Source organism: Protopterus annectens, chromosome 9.part0, assembly GCF_019279795.1.
Source record: "Protopterus annectens isolate FY-2018-M chromosome 9.part0, PAN1.0, whole genome shotgun sequence".
Lineage (NCBI taxonomy): Eukaryota > Metazoa > Chordata > Ceratodontiformes > Protopteridae > Protopterus > Protopterus annectens.
Window position 1 is genome coordinate 766036344 of NC_056743.1, and position 23193 is coordinate 766059536.

The 23193-nt window shown below is 43.9% G+C and overlaps 1 protein-coding gene across 1 annotated transcript in view; it reads left to right on the forward strand.

The window, feature by feature from the left end:
- The window catches only part of API5 (apoptosis inhibitor 5), a gene marked incomplete in the record, with an annotated part of 1096633 nt that extends 1075757 nt beyond the window's left edge, over positions 1 to 20876 (forward strand). Inside the window, 1 exon segment of the mRNA XM_044083396.1 lies at positions 19661 to 20876. Within this exon segment, the coding sequence (XP_043939331.1) occupies positions 19661 to 19737 (77 nt within the window).
- Between the last annotated feature and the right edge of the window lie 2317 nt (positions 20877 to 23193).

Sequence of the window (23193 nt, forward strand, 5' to 3'; positions counted from 1 at the left end):
AGTACAGTTGTGTACACCTACCATAAATGTAGATGTTCGAGTGTCTTCACTGTTGCAGTCGGGGTTTCCCTCCCACCATCCCCTCTTATTTTTCTGTTCGTCTATCTCCTCTTCCTTTGTGGTGTATTTGTGTTTCCTTTGGGCACCTACTGGATTTTTTGGGGAGCTTCTGACATGTGGGGCAAGAAAGGCTGGAGAAGATGGCGTCGGCTGTCAGTTCTGTACCTCTGCGCTCTGACGTCAGGGTACTTGCTGGAACGGCCGACGCCAGACCCAGACTTTGGGATTCTGGCCGACCTCGGGCTGCCTGCCGGCAGGAACACCCTACAGTTATGACTGCAACAGTGAAGACACTCGAACATCTACATTTATGGTAGGTGTACACAACTGTACTTTTTTCAGCCTACTGAAACTAACCCTTCAGAGGGAACCGAAGTAGCTGAGCAATCCACAGCTTCAGAGGGTATTTTTAGACCTACCCAGTTAACCATTAAACCCTCTGCTAAGTATAAGCCCCCCTTAAAAACAACATAACGGATAAAGCATTCTCCTGGACAGGCCTCCATGCTTAAGAAACAAATGCTCAAAATGGCCGAAGACCTATTCACCCTGATCAGGGGGTCCCATCCCCCACGTGATAAAAGGCCCAGACAGGATGCAGACTATGAATCTTCCGACCAGATGTCCATTTCTTCAGATTCTTCCTCAGACCTAGGATATTCTTTACCCCCTTATGAGGATTCTGATGCTGAGGAATCAATTCCATCTGCCTCTCCGCCTGAGGACTACTCCTTTGGGGAAACCTTACATACCATGAGGGAGCATTTCCATTGGGAAGGCCAGGATTACTCAGAATCCAAGAAAAAGCTCAGAGACTTCCTTTTATTACCTCAACACAGACCCCTTGCTATTCCGCCAGTTTTAGATATTGTGGATGATGTGTATACTGAATCCAGCTTAAATCCTGACTCCTTACCTCCAGCCCCAGTTAAACCTGATACGATAGTACAGAGTCCCTGACTCTCACAAATTTCTGTATAAAAGCCCTGTTGCTGACCCTGAAACTATTTCTCAGGGACCCAAAGGGATTAAGGCCTCATCAGCAAAAAACCCAGTTCCCTCTGACAGATTCCAGAGCATTAGACAGATGGGGAAAGAAAGTATATACATCTGCAACTTTAGCAATGAGAGCCTTAAATTGCCAGTTTCACATGCTAAAATAACAGCAATTTTTGATGTCTCAGTTGAAACAAAAAATGCTTCCAGATTCAGATCCACCTAATTTTAAAGAAATGCAGGATTTATTGCATGCAGCTGAACAAGTGGGAAAACATACTTTGCAATGTGGATGTTCATTGTGTTACACTGCTGCAGTCATTACACTTGGGTTATCCTGCCGTCAGCCAGTCCCGCAGTTGGCCAGAGTTCCAAAGTCTTGGTCCGGCGTCGGTTGCTGTCGCTTCTTCCCTGACGTCAGTGCGCCAGGGGTATATAAGATGCATCCGACGCCATTTTCTTCAGTCTTTCTTGCTGCGCGGTGCCCGAAGCAGAAGCATTTCGCAGGTGCCAGTCGGCCGACTCCTGAGATTTTCGAAGTCGAATTTCAGATCCGAAGTCTTCAATAAAGCTAAGTACCCCATTGGGGACACTTTTTTCTTGCCTCAGACCGATGTCAGAAAAAGTTAATTGTATTTCTTGTGGGAAGCAAATATCTCATAAGGACTTCCACTCTTACTGTATTCCATGCCTAGGTCCTGATCATGACGTCAGTAGTTGTCTGTTTTGTGCTAGATTTAACAAACGCACTATAAAACGACGTTTTGATTTTGCTTTGCACTACTTTGGCCGAAGGTTCAATTATACTATGCCGTCGGATCAACCGATGACCGCAATTCCCAAAAACGCAAAGACAAGGATAAAGATAGGCATCCAAGGTCCAAAACCGACGACGAAACCTCTTCTAGGCCAGTCGCCGGTTCTCAGTGAGGTGCTTTTGCAGCCCCTGACACACGCTACCTCAGAGCCACAGGCCGCCTCCGACTCCCACGTGGAGGCAACTAGGCCTCTGGAAACTCAAGGTATTGGGCCTACGGAAACTAATCCCTCAGATGGGTCCGGAGCCGCTGAGCAGGCATCGGTTTCTGAGGGTGTTTGCATACCTTCACAACTTACCATTAAAGCAACAGCCAACACAAAAGTGCCATTAAAGACAAAGAAGCAAGTACAGCATTCTCCTGGACAGTCCTCCATGCCTAAGAAACAGATGCTTAAAATGGCCGAAGACCTCATTACTCTAATCAGGGGTTCCCATCCCCTTCCTGAGAAATGGCCTAGGCAGGATACAGACTATGATTCCTTTGATCAGGTTTCCATTTCCTCTGATTCCTCTTCAGACCAGGGATACTCTCTACCCCCCTATGAGGACTCTGATGCTGAAGAATCTATCCCTTCAGCCTCTCCTCCTGAGGATTATTCTTTTGGGGAAACTTTACATACCATGAGGAAGCATTTTCATTGGGAAAGTCAGGATTATTCAGAATCCAAGAAAAGGCTCAGGGATTTCCTTTTATTGCCTCAGCACAGGCCCCTGGCTATTCCGCCTGTGCTAGATACTGTGGATGATGTGTTCTCTGAATCAAGCTTATCTCCTGATTCTTTGCCCCCTGCACCAGCCAAGCCAGATAGGTATTATTGAGTCCCTGACTCTCTCAAGTTTCTTTATAAAAATCCTTCTGCTGATCCAGAAGCTATTTCCCAGGGTCCAAAAGGGGTTAAGGCTTCCTTTGCAAAAAATCCAGTACCCTCTGACAGAGATTCTAGAGCTTTGGATAGATGGAGGAAGAAAGTTTACACTTCTGCAACTTTAGCAGTAAGAGCTTTAAATTACCATTTTCACATGCTTAAGTACCAACAGTATTTAATGGCCCAGTTAAAACAGAAAATGCTTGCAAGCTGAGAAGCTCCTGACTGTAAAGAAATGCAGGATTTATTGCATGCAGTTGAACAGGTGGGAAAACATACTCTGCAATGTAGTTTTGATTCCTTAGAGGCCTCTTGTTAAAGCCGCAGTTACAGGTTCTGTGATTCAAAGACATGCTGGGTAAAAGAACAGAGTTTACCTGATCATGTTAAGGCAAAATTATTGGATGCTCCTTTACAACATGATACCTTGTTTGGTGTTAAGGCAGAAGAGGTGTTAAAGAAAATGGAGGATAAAGCTAAATCTATGCAAACAGTCAAGGATTTCTTACAGGTACAGCCACCTCGATTTAGCAGAAATTGGCCAACAAAGAATTGGTCCTTTCCAGTGTCAGACAGGCCACAGAGAGGCAGATACAGACGCCCAAGAGGCAGATCTCAACACCAAGGCTCTAACAGATGACAGTGGGGGCACCTCAACCCCAAAATGAGGTGAGGACAAGTCTCATCCTTACAGGAAACAGTCCCAGTGACTTCCCCCTTCGTACACCAAGCACTTCCCTTTTGGAAGCCCCCTTAGGGGGAAAACTAGCACTTTTTTCTCAAAACTGGCAAACAATCACGCAAGACAAATGGGCTCTGAATATTGTGTCTCAAGGTTACAGGTTCCACTTTCATACTTTACCAAGGCTAAAAGGAATGCCAGACCTGCCACAAAACCAATGGGCAGAGGCACAAAAACAAATTTCAGCCCTCATGGACATGAGAGCTATTCAAAAAGTACCACAACAGGAACAAGGACAAGGATTTTACTCAAGACTCTTCCTGGTCCCCAGAAAGGACAAGGCCTGGAGGCCCATACTAGACCTTTCGATTCTAAACACTTAGCTGGATATTCTGAAATTCAAAATGTTGACATTACAGCAGCTTCTACCCATGCTGGGCAAGAAGGCTTGGCTTGTTACTCTGGACCTCAGAGGCATACCTGCATATCCCTATCAGACAAAATTGCAGAAGATACCTCAAATTCAAAGCTGGTGCAATGCACTGCCAATTCTCTGCACTGCCCTTTGGCTTATCTACTGCGCCCAGGGTCTTCACAAAGTGCCTGGCACCAGTAATTGCATTTTGCAGACAAAAAGGAATTCAGATATATCCATACCTGGACGACTCCATCATTCAAGTGGAGACAAAGAACATTCTTCTACAGCATCTGGCGTTTGTAAAAAGGTTGTTAATTTCTCTAGGGTACACAGTAAACGAAAAGAAGTCAAAACTAGTGCCCTCACAACAGATTATATTCCTGGGTGCCAGCTTAAATACAACGGCCCAGATGGCTTGCCTCCCGCCAGACAAACAAGTTCAACTAACTCATTATTTTCAACTACTGCAAAAAAGTCCCATCTCCCTGCAAGAAAAATTCTGCAGGCCCTGGGATTCATGGAATCCTGCATACTACTAATACCATATGCCAGACTGCATATGAGGAAATTACAGTGGTACCTAAAAAGTGTTTGGACTCAACACTCTCACAGTTTAGAAGCAGTAATACCAATGATTCCCTGCTTACAACAGGAGTTTCGATGGTGGGCACAGGCATGTCACCTAAACAAGGGTCAGCCTTTTACCCTACCCACAGCCAGGCAGACTCTAACAACAGATGCCTGGGGAGCACACATGGCAGGAAAATGCATTCAGGGCAAGTGGACCACAGTCCAGATGCATCTTCACATCAATCAAAAACAGATGTTGGCTGTTCAAAATGCCCTAACAGCTTTCAAGGACCTTCTGCATCCAGGACAATTATTATTAAAGACAGACAACACCACAGAAATGTGGCATTTAAAGTGGAACCTGTGTGTTGAGAAGACAGCCTTACAAGACTATCTGCAAATATATAGAGCTGAGTATATTTTTCTGTATTATTCTGTATTATAGCTAAATTGTTGCTTAGATATCTGTTGTCTTACTGTTCTGCAAATATACAGAGATCAGTATATATTTTTTTGGTTTTATAATTTGCACTCTGATTCCTCACATCTCTTTTGAAACTGTCTTCCCACCCCCACCCCTCATTTTGGTTTCTATAGCTTGTGTTAGGTTCCCTTAATTTGACCTGTTAATAGCAGCAGTCTGCATTTCAAGTGGAACCTGTGTGTTGAGAGACAGCCTTACAAGACTATCTGCAAATATATAGAGCTGAGTATATTTTTCTGTATTATTCTGTATTATAGAGCTAAATTGTTGCTTAGATATCTGTTGTCTTACTGTTCTGCAAATATACAGAGATCAGTATATAATTTTTTGGTTTTATAATTTGCTCTCTGATTCCTCACATCTCTGTTGAAACTTTTCCCCAACCCCCCTCCCTGTTCTTGGTTGTAGTTTAAATTTGGTGGCTTTTGCAGTGCCCGTCCCACTGTAGATTTGATCTAGGACACTCCCCCAGTCCCATCTCTTTACCGCATTCTACCTAATAAACCCTTTCTGCACTTGCTTTTAGTCCTTTTTAATTTAATTACATTTTTTCAAACTGTGTGGACTAATATTGCTACATACTCAAGTGTGCCAGCTTGTACATCATGTGAATTGTTTTTACTACTTTTCTGAAAAAAAAAATTGTAAGACTGTTTCCTACCTTTCCTGTAATTAGTGTTCCAGATACAGATTTGCTGTATCCAGGACTGTTTGTAAGCTTCTGAGTCCCCCAAGCCTTTCTGTGTTGGAGGGAAGCCTTCTAGCTTATCAGTGGGAGTGGTAAGCACTAGGTAACCTGTCTACCACATAAGGAGTGGTTCTGGCCCAGAATTTGTAGTTATTGGCCGTTTGGGCGGTCTTCCATCTCTCTCAACTTTCTGACTTGAGGCCTGCATTTGCACTTGTTTCTGTCCTGTAACTCCTGGGCCCATCTCATTTGCTCACGCAAAAAAAAAAAAAAAAAATGTATCTGCTTTTACTGTATTTGTGTTTCTTCCTACTTTATTTTGCTTTTGCGTCATCTTAAAAGTACTCAGTTGTATTTATTACTGCTTGGTGTAACTCATTCTAAGCCTTTTAGTTTAAGCACTTGGGCTTCAGACCAGTTGTTTTACATTAAGAAGGTTTGTGGTCTGCACTGTAGTGGCAGAACAGGTAGCTTACATCCTTCTAAGTTGGGAACTGCTGATCGAGGGCTCAGTGTCTATTATTCTAAAAGTGTATTAATTCTGGTTTAAGCACTTGGGCTTCAGGCCAGTTATTTTACATTAAAAGGGTTCGTGGTCTGCACTCTTGTGGGAGGAGAGGCTGGACTCTGCCCTTCTGAGCTGGGAATTTCTGGGTAAAGGCTTATAGTGCCTGCATATTTAAACTGCTTCTTACTGAAAGTGGTACATCTTGTTTGCTGTAGCATAGACTAGATCCAGGCCTGCTGAATCTGGCTTTGTTTGTATAACTTGAGCACTAATCCAGGCATTCTTTAAAGTATTCAATTGTATTTATTACTGCTTGGTAGTAACTTGATTAAAGTGTAGCTATCATTCTAAGTCTTTTGGATTAAGCACTTGGGCTTCAGACCAGTTGTTTTACAGTAGGAAGGTTTGTGGCCTGCACTGTGGTGGCAGGACAGGTAGCTTACATCCTTCTAAGTTGGGAAATGCTGATTGAGGGCTCAGTGTCTGTTATTCTAAAAGTGTATTAGTTCTGGTTTAAGCACTTGGGCTTCAGGCCAGTTATTTTACATTAAGAAGGTTCGTGGTCTGCACTCTTGTGGGAGGAGAGGCTGGACTCTGCCCTTCTGAGCTGGGAATTTCTGGTTAAAGGCTTATAGTGCCTGCATATTTGAACTGTTTCTTACTGAAATTGGTACACCTTGTTTGCTGTAGCATAGACTAGATCCAGGCCTGCTGAATCTAGCTTTGTTTGTATGCTTGTTGTTTGTTTGCTTGTTATTTCCCTGAAACGCTAATTCCACCTAAAACACGGCTTTTCAGCGCTTCTGTGGATCCCTAGTGATATCTGCATTGCTTACTGTACTTATTTCCTTGTTTCACTTGAAAGAAAGTTACTGTTTGTCGTTTTTGCATGTAAGTTACCTGTAACACATTGCATTTAAGATACCTGGCACTTGCTCACTAAAGCAATTATATAAGTCAGCACTAAAAAATTAAAAGCACTACACCCTCACAAACTCCCCTTGAGTACCTTGTTCCCCACTGGCCCTTTTTTTTTCAATTATAAAGGAATTCCCAATATTATTCTAGCATGTCCAAAGGTCAGTTGTCAGTCTCCTCTCTGGTCCAGCTGGTGAATCTGGGATTCTTGAGGCAATGTTACAACTGCTTCATGTACACAGACAACCCTCTCCTCCTCCCAACAAATTCCAACACATGTGAGAGATGCAACCATATAGCCATACTGGAGGCAAAGCTCTCTCAACTCAGTACTGGCGAAACCAGTCAGGAGGAGAAGGAAACCACACTCACTACAATTCCAGTCTCACATAGACCTACCACGACAGCAAACCAAACACATAAACACACAAAAACATACTCGGAGGCTCTAAATAAAAATCTGCCTAAGCAGCAGAGACCTCCAAAGCAGACACCCACACAACCGCTACCCCAAAACAAAACACGTGCAACACATAGCTCACAAAGCCAGTATGCCGAACAGTCACAGCCCTTAAGGCTAAACAACACACCTGATACACTTGTAATAGGTGACTAGTCAGGCACACTGACGTCCCGCTCACCAGGCTGAACAAGGAGAAGGTCACGGTGAACTGCCTGTCGGGCGCTAGGATCCACCACATAACACAAGCACTCAGGTCACTCCAAGGCAAGTACAAGTATGAGGCTGTCATTGTCCATGCTGGTGTGAAAGACCTGAGATGTACCTCCCTGGACTACATGAAAAGAGACCTAGAGGAGCTCTCTGAGCATGTAACCCAGGCCGGTATGACCCTGACCTTGAGCATCTTAACCTCACCAAGAATGATGCCGCAGTATAAAGACAAGATGATCAATTTCAACAATTGGCTTAAGTATCGGTGTCATTCAAAGGGGATCCAATGCCTGTCAGCCTGGGATGACATGCTAAACAAGCCACGATGCTTCGCTAGGGACGGGTTGCACCTGTCACCCCTGGGCTTTTGGATATTGGCAAAGGCTCTTGTTACCCCCATAGTGCCTTTTTTAGGCAAGGCTCAAAAGACAAACCCACCTCCATAGGTATCACAAGGGATAAGAAACTAACAGTAATGCTACTCAATGCCAGAAGTCTAAACCTCAAGATGCACGCACTCGAAACTCTCCTAAGCATGGAGAACATCGATATCTGTGCAGTAACAGAAACCTTGTTCAAGGCTCCCGAGAGCACCCCTGCACTGCCAGGTTATACCTCATACCATGCATTTCGGCCCCAAAACTTGGACCGAACCACAAAAGGAGGGGGAGTATCAATATTCATCAAAGATACCCACACCTCTAGGTTGGTGGCACAGCACGAAGCATCAGAGACTATCCATGTGCAACTAACAGTGGGTTAAACTGCCTTCCAGTTTATAGCCTGCTACAGACCACCCTCCCAAACCCAGGAACCCCACTCGGCCTTCCTGAGAACACTGGAAAATATGAAGGTCTCTCCAAACACCATTATATTGGGCGACTTCAACTACCCAAACATAGACTGGGAGCATTACTCTAGCTCCAACACCCTAGCCCAAAGGTTCCTAGAATTTATAAACTCAAATGCTATGGAACAACTTGTTACCACTCCCACAAGAGGGGAAAACATACTGGACCTGATCATCACCAACATGGGGACTCTATGCTCCAGACCAGAAGTGTATCCCTCACTGGTAAGATCAGACCATAAACTAATCTCACTGGATATTCACATCCTGACTCCACCCCCTGCCCTGAAAACCGCAGTAAAAAACTTCTCTAAAGAAAATTTCACACTCCTCAAAACCGAGGTGGAATCCTTCAAAGCCCCCGGGCCTGTGGAAAATACGGCCCAGACCACAGAATCCCTTATAAACGCATTCTATGAACACCTTCAGGAATGTATGGATCATGCAATCCCAGATAAAACCAAGACCCAGTCCTCCAAAGTCAGGCGTCCTGTCTGGACCCCAACCATAAACAAACTACACAATAGAAGGAGGAAGCTACTACATGATAGAGCAAAATCCCAAAAAGGGAAGGCATCTCTGATCAGTATTAGCAAAAAACTACGGGCACTCATAAAAGCGTCTTAAGGCCAGCTTCGAGAGAAAGATAGCACAGGACACTAAGGATAATCACAAGGCTTTCTTTAGTTATGTTAGGAACCTGGGTGGGAATTCCCAGATATGCTCAGAATTAGTCCAAAATGACACAAAATACACCGAACCCACAGACATTGCCAACATCCTAGCTGACAGGTTCAGCGCAAACTCCCCACCCCCCCCTCCCCACCAAAAGGGCAAATATCTATCCCAGCAGAGTGCTGCCCCCCTGACATCTCAGATGCTCAGGTAAGAGCTGCCCTCTCCAAAGCAAAAAACGCAGCATCAATGGGACCAGACGGTGTCCCGGGCTGCGTCCTACATGAACTCCAAGAAGAGCTAAACCCAAACATAAAACTACTGTTCAATCTCAGCCTTACTACAGGATATGTACCCAGAGAGTGGCGTACAGCAACAGTGGTCCCTCTCCACAAAGGTGGTGCCTCAACGGATCCTGGAAACTATCGCCCCATAAGCCTGACTAGCTTGGTCTGCAAAGCTATGGAAAGGATCATCATGGACCTCATAAATAAAGATATTGGGGACCTACAGACACTGGATCCTACCCAGTTCGGCTTTGTTAAGGGCAGATCCTGCCTCTTAAACCTGGTCGACTTCTTTGAAACAGTCACCAAGGCCATTGACGAGGGGATGGTGGTCCACACAGCCTACCTGGACCTCGCAAAAGCCTTCGATGCAATACCCCACTCGGGCATTATAGATGAGCTCACCAGCTTAAATATAAACCCCTATGTCACTAGATGGGTTGCAAACTGGCTCAAGGACAGAACCCACATGGTTAGAATTGCTGGAGCCATGTCAGACTCCAAACCAGTTACAAGTGGCGTCCCACAAGGCTCAGTCCTGGGACCTCTCTTGTTCGGTATATATTTCGCGGAGGTACAGGCCAACACGGAAGGACTGTGGCTGACCAAGTTCGCAGATGATTGCAAACTGGGCGCCATAATCGAGACTCCAGCCGACACAAGCATCCTCCAAAAGGGCCTCATAGAAACAGACAACCGGTGCCAGAGCCATGGCTTCAAGCTAAACGCCAAAAAGTGTATAGTCATCCCCTTTGGCAAAAACAGTGCCCAGAAATTACCACATAGTTGGTAATCCATTAAGTACAGAAGAAGTAATTAGGGACCTGGGGACCCAAGTTGATAGCAATCTCTCATTTGACAACCACGTGGCCAAAGTGGTTAGAAAAACATTTTATATAGCCCACCTAATCATGAAGGGATTCACATCTAGATCAGGGGAGGTCATCGTGCCTCTTTACTCATCCCTCATTAGGCCCATAATTGAGTACAATGCCCCTTTTGGGATGTACCTTACCAGACACCTGCAGCAACTGGAAAGACCCCAAAAGTACCTCACCAAGAGGATCAAAGGGCTCAAACAGATGCCATATGCTGCCCGATTAAAGAAACTCCAGCTCTACTCAGTGACATACCACCTGCTCATTGGCGATCTGTGCCTGACATATAAAGCCATGTCCAACCCAGAATTAATGGACATGCTGCACCTCAGAAAATCCAAATCCCATCAAGCTACGCGCTCGTGAGACTTGAACCTCAGCACTGAAATAAATAGGACATGCTGGAGGGACAGATTCATAACCCAGAGGCTCCCTTCACTCTGGAATAAAATCCCAGTCCAGGTTAGGCAGAGTCCCTCGTTGACTCTCTTCAAGAGGAATCTTGATGAGTGGATGGGAGATCGTAGGTTTACCCCGGGTATCACTTCTGTGTCACTGTTAGACAGAGGCACAGTATACTAACCTCGAAAAAGGGCATAGCAAAATTAATTTAAAATGGGTGGCGAAAGCCAAACACACTCTGGCTAGGCTTATAAATGCCCCAGGGCAGATAGCCTAGTATGAAGCCTAGTATGAACCTATGAACCTATAAACAAGCAAGGGGGCACTCATTCTTATCCCCTATGCAGGCAAGCCATGACCTTGTGGAACACAGCCCTAACGTATCAAGTTCATCTGCAAGCACAATTCCTGCCAGGAAAGAAAAATACTCTGGCAGACGATCTAAGCAGAAATATCATGGACCCTCACGAATGGAAATTGAATCCACAAATCTTCAGCATGGTAACGCAAAAATGGTAGAGCCCAGACATAGATCTGTTTGCATCCCCACTGAATTGCCAACTACAAAAATTCTGCACAAGGACTTATCACACACAGGCATAGAAAGTGGATGCTCTCTCGTTCAGCTGGAAAAACCTAAAAGTTTATGCCTTCCCACCACTGCCTCTCCTTTCAAAGGTACTCCTAAAAGCCAGACAAGAAGAGCCAAAGATGATCCTGATTGCACCAGACTGGCCACGCCAGCACTGGTGCACAATCTTAAAGAACTTGGCACAAGAACAACCCTGGATTTTGCCTCAAATCCCACATTTGCTGACACAGCACAACAATCAGATACTTCACAGCCAGCTAAAGACCTTAAATCTAGCTGCATGGAAAATTCCTTAGTCAAGCAAGCAATGCCTCTCTGCAAAGCTGTTATGGATGTCATTCTGTAGGCCAGAAGGCCTAGTACCAAGAAAGCCTATTTGGATAAATGGAAGAGATTCTGTGCCTGGAACCAGGTGCACAGCCTTGATCCTCTTGTCCCAAACATTCCTCAGATACTTCAATATTTAACTGAGATGCTGGACAAAGGCCTCTCCTTTTCATCCATCAAGATCCACTCCTCTGCCATTTCTGCTCATTACAGCACGGATCCACCAATTTTCTCTAATCCTTTGCTCAAACAGTACCTCAGAGGGGCTAAAAACATAAGACCACCCCGTAGTGCACCTACTCCAACTTGGGACCTCAACTTTGTTTTGGAAAAATTAACTTTACCTCCTTTTGAGCCAGCTAACACAGCAGAATTAAAATATATCTCTTGGAAAACTGCTCTGCTACTGGCAATAACATCAGCACGAAGAGTTTCAGAATTACAGGCACTAATGGCAGTGGAACCTTTCCTCATTTTCCACCAGGGCAGGGTGTCTTTAAGAACTAACCCTACATTTATGCCAAAGGTGGTATCAAGTGTGGCTCTAAACCAAACTATTCACTTGCCAAATTTTTATTCAAAACCACAGAATAAAGAGGAGAGACTACTGCATTCTTTGGACATTCACAGACAGTTATGCTTCTACTTGGACAAAACCAAGGCTTTCAGAAAATCTGAGCAATTATTGGTAGCATATGCTGCAGGAGCACAGGGAAAAGCCATTTCAAAACAGACTATTTCAAAATGGATAGGACATTGTATACTTTTCTGCTATACACAACATGGGAAACCTGTACCTAGCAGCATTAGATCTCACTCCACCAGGGCAACAAGCCACTTCAACTGCCTACCTCAGAGGAGTACCTACCAAGGATATTTTGGAAGCAGCAACATGGAGTTATGTGCATACATTCACCAAGCATTACCATTTCCTTTATACTCCAAAACCAGAGCTGGCTTCGCCACTGCTGTGCTGTAGGGCCTTATAGCCACCCCTAATGCCTTATAGAACCAGCCACCCTTCCTCAGCTTTGGGATTCCACCCAAGTGTAATGACTGCAGCAGTGTAACACGAACATAGTACAGTTTTGTACCTACCATAAATGTTGATGTTCTAGTGTAAACACTGCTGCAGTCCAGGTTACCCTCCCTCCTTCCCCTCTTACTTGCTGGTACGTACCTAGGTCTTCTACCCCTTACTACCTATAGGGAGTATTTGCTGGTAAGTGAAAATTGTTGTTTGCTTTTCTTTTGTATACTTTACTAGCAATTTGAATTGCCTACCTATTTGGGGGCACCTGACATCTGGGGCAAGAAAAACTGAAGAAAATGACGTCGGCTGCATCTTGTTTACCCCTGTCGCACTGACGTCAGGGAGGAGGCGGCAGCAACCGCCGCCGGACCAAGACTTTGGAACTCAGGCCGACTGGGGAACCGCCTGACGGCAGGATAACCCAAGTGTAATGACTGCAGCAGTGTTTACACTCTAACATCTACATTTATGGTAGGTACAAAACTGTACTTTTCTTTCACAGCTCCTTTTATACAGTTCTGCAGTATTGCACTGGCAACTGTTCTTTTTCATAGCTTTGCTTTTTTGTGTCTTGCATATAACATGGAATCCATCCATTATATCAAGCATTTGAAATATTGGATGTTTTCTATTACCAGCTTGTGAGATCAACATTTTCATGATTGAAAAATGCTGATATCTGCTTTTTGGAGGTTGTACAGTGGAGAGTAGGAACTTACCATGATGTTCATCGTGCATACAGCTGCAGTAATCACATATGGGTTCTCTGCCGTCAGGTGGTCCCTCGGTCGGCCGAATTCCAAAGTCTTGGTCCGGCGTCGGTTGTTGTCGCTTTCTTTCCTGACGTCAGTGCGACAGGGGTATATAAGACACAGCCGACGCCGTTTTCTTCAGTCTTTTTTGCCGCGCGGTGCCCGAAGCAGAAGCAGTTCGCAAGTGCCGGTCGGCCAGCTCCTGAATTTACGATTAATTGGAAACCGAGGTCTTCTTTAAAGCTAAGTACCCCGTTGGGGAAATTTTTCTTGCCTCAGACCGATGTCAGAAAAAGTTAACAATTGTATTTCTTGTGGGAAGCAAATACCGCATAAGGATTTCCATTCCCTCTGCATACCTTGTTTAGGCCCAGACCACGATGTCTCAGACTGTCGCTTTTGCGCTTTCAATAAACGAACTATTAAGCGTCGGGCGGAGTTCGCCCAACACTATTTTGGTACAGCCTTTGATTATAAAATGTCGTCGGAGACTCCGACTACCGTTTTGTCCAAAAAACGCAAGGACAAGGACCGACACGCGAGGTCCGCTGTCTCCACCGACACCACGCCAAAACCAGCTACACGTGGTCCAGTTCTCAGCGAGACGCCTATGCAGTCCCTGACTACCGACGACACTTCTTTGGCGGTGTCTTCAGTACCCGAGACCGCAGGTACCTCGGCCCATACCCAGACTACAACCACCGAAGCCACTGTGAGTGTTGAGCCTCCTAATGTGGACAGGTCCACTTACACCCATGGTGTCTTTAGACCCTCATCTTCCTTTTCCATTCAGGCCTTTACTAAGTCCAAATCAGCCATGCATCCCAAGAGGCCTGTTGCACAGGGCCCATCTCTAGGCCCCATGCCTAAAAAGCAGATGCTAAAAATGGCTGAGGATTTAATTACTCTTATCAAGGGTTCCCAACCCCCTCCAGACAAGAGACCCAGAGTGGAGGAAGATTCTCCCTCTTCTGACCAGGGCTCCATTATTTCAGAACTTCCTGATGAAGAGGAACACTCGTACTCCCCTTATGAAGATTCAGATGCAGAGCAGTCCATTCCTTCTGTATCTCCCCCAGAGGATTTTTCTTTTGGGGAAACCTTGTACACCTTGAGGGAACACTTCCATTGGGAAGGCCAAGACTTTTCTGATTCCAAGAAAAGACTTAGGGAATTTCTTTTGTTACCTCAGCACAGACCTCTGGCAATACCTCCTGTCTTGGACATACTTGATGATGTTTATTCGGAGGCTTGCCTTAATCCGGATTCCCTGCCTCCTGCCCCAGTCAAGCCTGATAGATACTACAGAGTTCCTAACTGTCACCAATTTCTTTACAAAAGCCATAATGCTGACCCTGAAACCATTTCTCAAGGCCCCAAGGGAATGAAGGCCTCTACTGCTAAGAATCCACTACCTTCCGAAAGAGAGTCTAGATCCTTAGAAAGGTGGGGAAAAAAGGTATATACCTCGGCCACCCTAGTCATGAGAGCCTTAAATTGTCAGTTCCATATGCTTAAATATCAGCAGTTTCTGTTATCACAATTAAGGAATAAAATGTCACAACCTGAACAACCAGATTTGAAGGAGTTGCAGGATATGATGCATAGTGCAGAACAAGTGGGTAAACACACCTTACAATGTGGCTATGATGCTTTAGAGGCCTCAAGTAGACCTGCTGTTACAGGATCAGTAATTCGTAGGCATGCCTGGCTTAGGGAACAAACCTTGCATGATCATGTTAAAGCTAAACTACTAGATGCTCCTTTACAAAAGGATGTATTATTTGGTACTAATGCTGAGGAGATACTATGGAAAATGGAAGAAAAAGCTAAATCTATGCAAACTGTCAAGGCTTTTCTACAGGTTCAACCACCACGTTTTAGCAGAAATTGGCCTTCAAAAAACTGGTCCTTTCCAGCCACGGACAAGCCCCAAAGAGGTAGATACAGACACACAATGGGCAGAGGACAATCTCAAGGATCATATAGAGGCAGACAATGGCAAACTCCACCACCAAGAGGTGGCGAAGACAGTGCACAACAATATAGGAAACAAACCCAATGACTTCCACCTTTTCATGCCAAGCAAGTCTCAGCTGGCAGCACCCTTGGGAGGAAAACTGGCATTATTTACAAAAAATTGGCATATTATCACAACAGACAAATGGATCCTGGACATTATAAGCAGAGGCTACAGATTTCATTTTCACACACTTCCAAAAATGAGAGGCATGCCGAACCTGCCACACAATCAAAGGGCTGAGTCTCAAATACAAATTTCAAAGCTCATGGACATGAAAGCTATTCAAGAGGTACCTTCTCATGAGCAGGGTCAAGGTTTTTATTCCAGACTATTCCTGGTACCAAGGAAAGGAACCGACTGGAGGCCCATTTTGGACTTATCCATCCTAAACACATTTCTACTCGTACCAAAATTCAAGATGCTCACCTTACAGCAGCTTCTTCCCATGCTGGGCAAGGAGTTTTGGCTGGTAACATTGGACCTCAAGGAGGCATACCTGCATGTCCCAATCAGACAAAGCTGCAGAAGATACCTCAGATTTCTTGCAGGTTCAACCCACTATCATTTCTCTGCATTGCCCTTTGGCTTATCTACTGCGCCCAGAGTATTCACGAAATGCCTGGCATCAGTAATTGCCTACTGCAGACTTCAAGGGATACAAATTTACCCTTATTTGGACGATTGCCTGATCCAAGCGGACAGCAAGCACATACTTCTGGAACATCTGGCTTATGTAACACGGTTATTGAATTCTCTGGGATACACAGTCAACAAAGAGAAATCCAGGCTAACACCATCTCAGAAAATAACTTTCCTGGGTGCCAACTTGAACCCAAACACCCAGATGGCCTATCTTATGCCAGAAAAACAAGGGCAACTAACTCAGTACTTCAAAATACTAGCAAATTGTACCAGGCTAACTGCAAGGAAAATCCTGCAGGCTCTGGGCTTCATGGCATCTTGCATTCTTCTAATCCCATGTGCAAAGTTGCATATAAGGAAACTTCAATGGTACCTAAAAAACCTATGGTCTCAACACAGCCACAGTTTGGAAACAATAATACAAATAATTCCATGTTTGCAAAAGGAATTTCTATGGTGGGCCCAAGCATGTCAAACAAACACAGGGCTACCATTCTGCAAGCCTCAAGCAAATCAAGTCATCACAACAGACGCCTCAGACTACGCCTGGGGGGCACACATGACAGACAGGTGCATTCAGGGCAAATGGTCCCAAAAGGAAAAGCACCTTCACATCAATCAAAAGGAAATGCTAGCAGTGATAAATGCAATTACAGCTTTCAAGGACCTCCTGCATCCAGGACAATTATTGATAAGAACAGATAACACCACAGTAATGTGGTACATAAACAAACAAGGAGGAACACATTCATACCCCCTGTGCAGGCTAGCCATGTCACTTTGGAACCTGGCTCTGGAATGGCAAATCGAACTTCAAGCACAGTATCTGCCAGGATTGGAAAATACGCTGGCAGACAATCTAAGCAGAAATATGACAGACCCCCACGAATGGAAGTTGCATCCTCAAGTGTTTACAAAGATAGTCCACAGGAATCATCAATTGACAAAGTTCTGCTCAAGGACCTTCCATCCAAAGGCCTGGAAAGTGGACGCCCTTTCTTTCATTTGGGCAGCACGGACAGTTTACGCCTTCCCACCTTTGCCTCTTCTGCCCAAGGTGCTCTTGAAGGCAAGAGCAGACAGACCGAAGATGATACTGATTGCACCAGACTGGCCAAGACAACACTGGTACCCACTACTGAGGAGCCTAACACATACTCCTCCCTGGACCCTACCTCTAATGCCTTTTCTATTGACTCAGCACAGCTACAAAACCCTTCACAGTCCGCTGAAAACACTCAATCTGGCTGCATGGAAAATTCCTTAACACCACAACAGATCCTACTCTCCAAAGAGGTGCAGGAAGTCATTTTGGAGGCCAGAAGGCCATCTACTAGAAAGGCTTACTCCGCTAAATGGAAACGGTTTTGCGCTTGGAATGAGAAAAAAGGCCAGGATCCTAGAAAACTGAATTTACCTCAGATATTGCAGTATCTAGCTGAGCTGTTGAACAGTGGACTTTCATTTTCCTCCATCAAAATTCATGCCTCAGCCATTTCTGCAGAATACAACACTGATCCACCCTTATTCTCTCACCCACTCTTAAGACAGTTCCTCAGAGGGGCTAAGATTATAAGACCTCCAAGGAAACAACCAATACCAGTCTGGGATCTTAATTACATTCTAGAAAAATTAACATTGCCTCCCTTTGAACCAGCTGCCTCAGCGCATTTGCAATATCTGTCCTGGAAAACAGCTTTCCTTCTGGCCATTACCTCAGCTCGTTGGGTTTCGGAACTGCAAGCCCTCATGGCTGTGCAGCCCTTTCTCATCTTCCATCAGGACAGGGTTTCCTTACGAACCAACCCGTCATTTATGCCTAAGGTAGTATCCAGGGTAGCTTTAAATCAGGCCATACACTTACCTACCTTTTACCCCAATCCTCAAAACAAAGGGGAAAGGCTGCTACATTCTTTAGACATCCATAGACAGCTATGTTACTATTTGGACAGAACAAAGCCTTTCAGGAAATCAGAACAACTCTTTGTGTCCTATGCTGTAGGAGCTCAAGGGAAGCCAATTTCCAAACAGACTATTTCAAAATGGATAGGCCACTGCATACGTTTTTGTTACTCCTTTCATGGCAAATCTGTTCCTACAGGCATCAGATCCCACTCCACAAGGGCCACAGCTACCTCTACAGCTTTCCTCAGAGGAGTCCCTACCAAAGATATTTTGGAGGCAGCCACTTGGAGTTCTGTGCATACCTTCACAAAACACTACCACCTGCCTTTATACTCCAAAACTAGAGCAGGCTTTGCCACTGCTGTGTTGCAGGGCATTCTGGCTCCTCCCAGTTCAACCTAGTGCCTACCACCCTGTGCGTAGCTTTGGGATTCTACCCATATGTGATTACTGCAGCTGTATGCACGATGAACATAGTACAGTTTTGTACCTACCATAAATGTAAATGTTAGAGTGCTAATACAGCTGCAGTACAGGTTTCCCTCCCTCCTTCCCCTCTTGGTAAAGGACTAGTGGCTAACACCTCTTCATACAGCCTGTCTGGGTTATCCTTCAATGGTGTATTTGCTTGCAACTACTGATTTTTGATTACATTGCATTGCATGATTATATTTATAATTTATGTATTGCCTTCCTTTTGGGGGCACCTGACATCTGGGGCAAGAAAGACTGAAGAAAATGGCATCGGCTGTGTCTTATATGCCCCTGTCGCACTGACGTCAGGAAAGAAAGCGACAACAACTGACGACGGACCAAGACTTTGGAATTCAGCCGACCGAGGGACCGCCTGACTGCAGAGAACTCATATGTGATTACTGCAGCTGTATTAGCACTCGAACATCTACATTTGTGGTAGGTACAAAACTACTTTTCCCACTGATGTGCAATTCTTGCCCACCCCCCACCCCTCTATAAAACATGTTTTTTTTTTTTTTTTAAGATTCTTTTTGTTGATTTTCATTTCGATCTCTTGGGATTGATATTTTGTGCTTTGGGGATGTAGACATTTGATTTAATGCCATAGACCCAGTTTATTTATTAGCATTTGTTTACTCAGGAAAGTCCTTTTGGGCAGAAAAAATTCTTATCAAAGGTAGAATTGCTCCACAGAATCTACAAGTATAACGTAAATCCATAATGAATGACATTAAGTACACAGTTAGTGGTTGCACGTGTGCAAAAATTTAGTACAATTAAGACATCAAATATTTGCAAATAAACATAATATAAATAATACACAGATATAAAAATCTGAGTAGAGTCATGAAACATTTGCCCTCCTTTTTAATATGAGCATGTTGCTGTCAAGATAGGTAAGAGACAAGAAATGATGGTAGCTGTTAGTTTTTTTGACAGATTTTACACTATTTAACAATCTTTTCTCAGTCTCTTACCCAAAACAAAACAACTTGCTTAAGAGTTCTAGATAATGCCCATATGTGTGTGATATATGGAGTCTTGAGTTATTTACTCTGTAATTTCCTTCACTTGGAAACATAATCAAATGCATTGTTGTAAGAATCTAACTTGAGTCTTGTGTTATGTTTGCAGAACAGAGAGGAGGTTTTCGAGGCAGAGCCAGAAGTTGGGGAGGACGTGGTACACGCAGCCGGGGAAGAGTGTACTGAACATTAAGACTGTTTAGGTCTCAGCCGCTTTGCCACCTTTCTTATCTCTGTAAGGCCTGATTCAAAGGTGCACAGTATGGTACTATAGTGCACTGTCAGTCGTGTTTTGAGAACAGCTAGTCGAAAATCAGAATCAACAGAATATCAAATAACATTCAAATCGAAAATATGAATAATTCTGAAATGGGAAGTAACAGGCTGTAGTGCCATGTTTATGCCCTAGCTTCTTACATGTCCTTTGCTCCCTTCACCCTCCAGAAAAAGCTTCCGCAATGGAGTAGGGCAGACCACTCTGTTCTGTTGCTTCCTGGCTTGGATTGTTTATTTTGACTGTGGTTGTTTATTATTTCCTGCTATTTATATAAAGTGACCATACTGTGAGCTGAAAACTAAGGGCATTTTCCAAGGACTCCTTTGTACTCCTTAAATATCTATTTAAGTAATGCCCTTTCTGTGACAAAGTTATGTTTTGTACAATCCAATTTTGATTATTTGTTTTTTTTTTTGTTTGTTTTTTTAAGAACCAAGCTACATTGTGGAATCACAGCTGTGACTTTCATGACTTTATATGTTTTTTAAATGGGAAAAAGTGATGTTCTGGTTTGAAGGATCTTCCACTTTGTTTTCCTTTTAACATAGCATTCAGTAATGAGCTTAACTGGAGCTTTATACTGTACAGGTGTTAAATTTTATAACTGTTATTGTATATGGATTCAGTGCTGTATGTTCAGATATCATAAAAATCAGGCTGTTTGTAATGGTCTGTTTTTTAAACTGCTTCCATGTCTTTGTAGTATACAAAGACGTGAAATTCCAAGGTAAAAATAGGTCTGCACCGTTACTATACAGTGGTCTTTTTAAACTGCTTCTGTATCTTTTTAGCATACAGAGCTGTGAAATTCCAAGTTAACATAAAACTGCATTACCATATACCACGGCTTATCAAGTAACTCTGAATGCCTATTGTCTGGCATTTGTATGATGCTATTGTACATTGGTTAAAATTCCTGTGTATTGGTGGAAAAGAAGCATCAAGAAATGGGCCTTAAAATTTTTAGTAATTATCAGAAGTGCTAGTAAAAACTTTTTCCTCCTAGAGTGTGTTTCATTGGAAAGACATTAAATGTTTTATATCTGTATTCTCTTACATGTTTACTGTTCATACAGTTTACGTTGTTTTTATTTGATTAACAATGAATGATGCTTACAGATATGGTTGTGCCATCACCTCTCCTACTACACATTTCCTCGTGCAAGGATTCTCCTAAGTTTGTTGAAGAGAGTTGTTGGTTTATAAAAAAAAAAAAAAAGGCAAGTGAGCAGGCATATATTCATTCTCGTGTATTCATTTTATCCTCTTCAGGGCTGCAAGGGAGGAGGGGCCTATACCAGTAAGCATTGAGTGTAGGGCAGCAAATCTGTTATGGACATGTTGCCAGTTTGTTATTACATGTAGGCATAAATACTTAATTGCAGTATCATTTGTAATGTGTAGAATTTCATTAGTAAACTAGTGGGTGAACTGCATGTTAAAGATCTGTTTAAGGAAAATCTAGAAGGACTAGAATTATTAGCAGCATGGCTGTGCAAGTCACTGTGCAAAGTGGATATAAAGTACAGTGTTTGTGTGTCTCATAAAGAGGGTTTCAGTGAGCTTTACACTGGGACCTTGAATTTTGACCTTTGATTACCAGCTAAGTAATACCACAGCAGCTTGAAGCTCATAAGGAGAATGGGCTGAACAAAGTAGTGAAAGAATGCAGGTAGAAAGAAAGTTTAGTTGTCTTTGGCATTTGTGGTTTGATGATCCTATTAACAGGAGTAGCCCTTAATGCCCCATTATGAGGGGAACAGAGTGTAAAGGATTAGACTAAATAAAATCATTAGCTATCTAGTAGACTCTTTTTTTTTATGACCTCATTGAGGGAAGAATAAAGACACCTGATTGAAGTTTCAAGACGTTTATGCAGTTAAGTAGTTAGGTGGGCAAGTGTTTTTGTTCTCATGGTTGAAACAGTTTAAAGGAGACTGCTCTAAGAGGAATGTAGAATTTTATCAGGCATTATGACCGTACTTTAGAGTTTTCTGTTTCACTGACATAATCTGAATGTGCTGCTTATTTGTGTAGCTTTTTCAGTCCAAGAATAAGTTGTCCTTTGTGTTAGTTTCATTTTACGTTAGACTTAAAGATGATTGTGCATTTCAGGATCATCACATGAAAAAGTGTTGAAGTGCATGGATTTACAAGTGTGAATGCCAAGCATTAGGATGTAAAACACAATCTGACATTGTTGTCTTCATTTGATCTTCGGCCTGTGGGTTACGCACCGACCCGGCCATATCCAAGCTACGGTGCCGAAACTGAGCTCCTCCCCTACTCATAATGCCCCTCTATCCCTCATTACCTCAAATCTTGTTTGCCGCCATTCCATCTACAAGCGAGTCGACTGAGCTCCATCTTTGATGTGAGTTTTTCTGAGATTATTGAGAAATCTGTGTACTTCAGGTACTGTTTATCATCTCTTTTTTTTTCTAGCTTCTAATCTACCCTTTGCGTTTCTCCATAAAAATATGTATATATGTGTTCTCATCTGGTCAGGTTCCCTTTACAGTCTTTAGTGTCATGGCTAATAAATCTGATAAGTTTGATAAGGGTGCAGGATTCAAAAAATGTACTGGGTGTGGATATATACTTCCACCATCTGATGGACACACTCAGTATGTAGTGTGTTTAGACATCGCTAACCTGGACATTGGGTGTTCTATTTGTCCTGGGTTTTCTGCCCGTACCCTCATGGATAGGTGAAATAAGTTGAATATAAAGGGTCTGTTACCCAGTTCTTCTAGTGCGGGTGCAGGGACTCAATCTCCTGTTTAAGTCGCATGAGAGTAAAAGCAGGGACGAGGAAAGGAAAGCGGAGAAAGAAGTACAGAGGCAAGGACAGACCCCTGGAGAAATGGAAACTGGTTGACTTTTCCCCCTCTGTTGGCGAACCTTCTCCCAAAATTAGGCCTAGGTTGTCCTCTCCTCAGCCTAGGTTCTCTCCTGATCCCCCGGAGTCAGCCTCACCCAGGCACCACTCCAGGCCTGAGTCTGTGGCTTCCTCTGCCAAGTCTTCCACTAGTTTTGCCTTCTGTTCACCTCAGAGATTCTGCACTGAGCAGTTTGGCACTGACACCCCCTTGGTCATTGCAGATGGGGTCAGAGTTTTTGGCTCCGCCCGTGTTGAGCGCCTCGGTGCAGATGCATGTGCCGCTGATCTCCTGCTCTCTGCCGGCATTCGACGTGGTGGAGAGGGTTCTCTCAATCCCGATGTAGATATTCTCAATGCCTCCCCCTCCAGATCCTTTTCTACTCCAGCTGTACTCTGGACCCAGCATTTCCAGTCCTCCACTTCAGAGTCAGCCTGCCCCCCTACCCTCCAGGTTACTCTCCTTGTTGAGCCCCATGCTTCC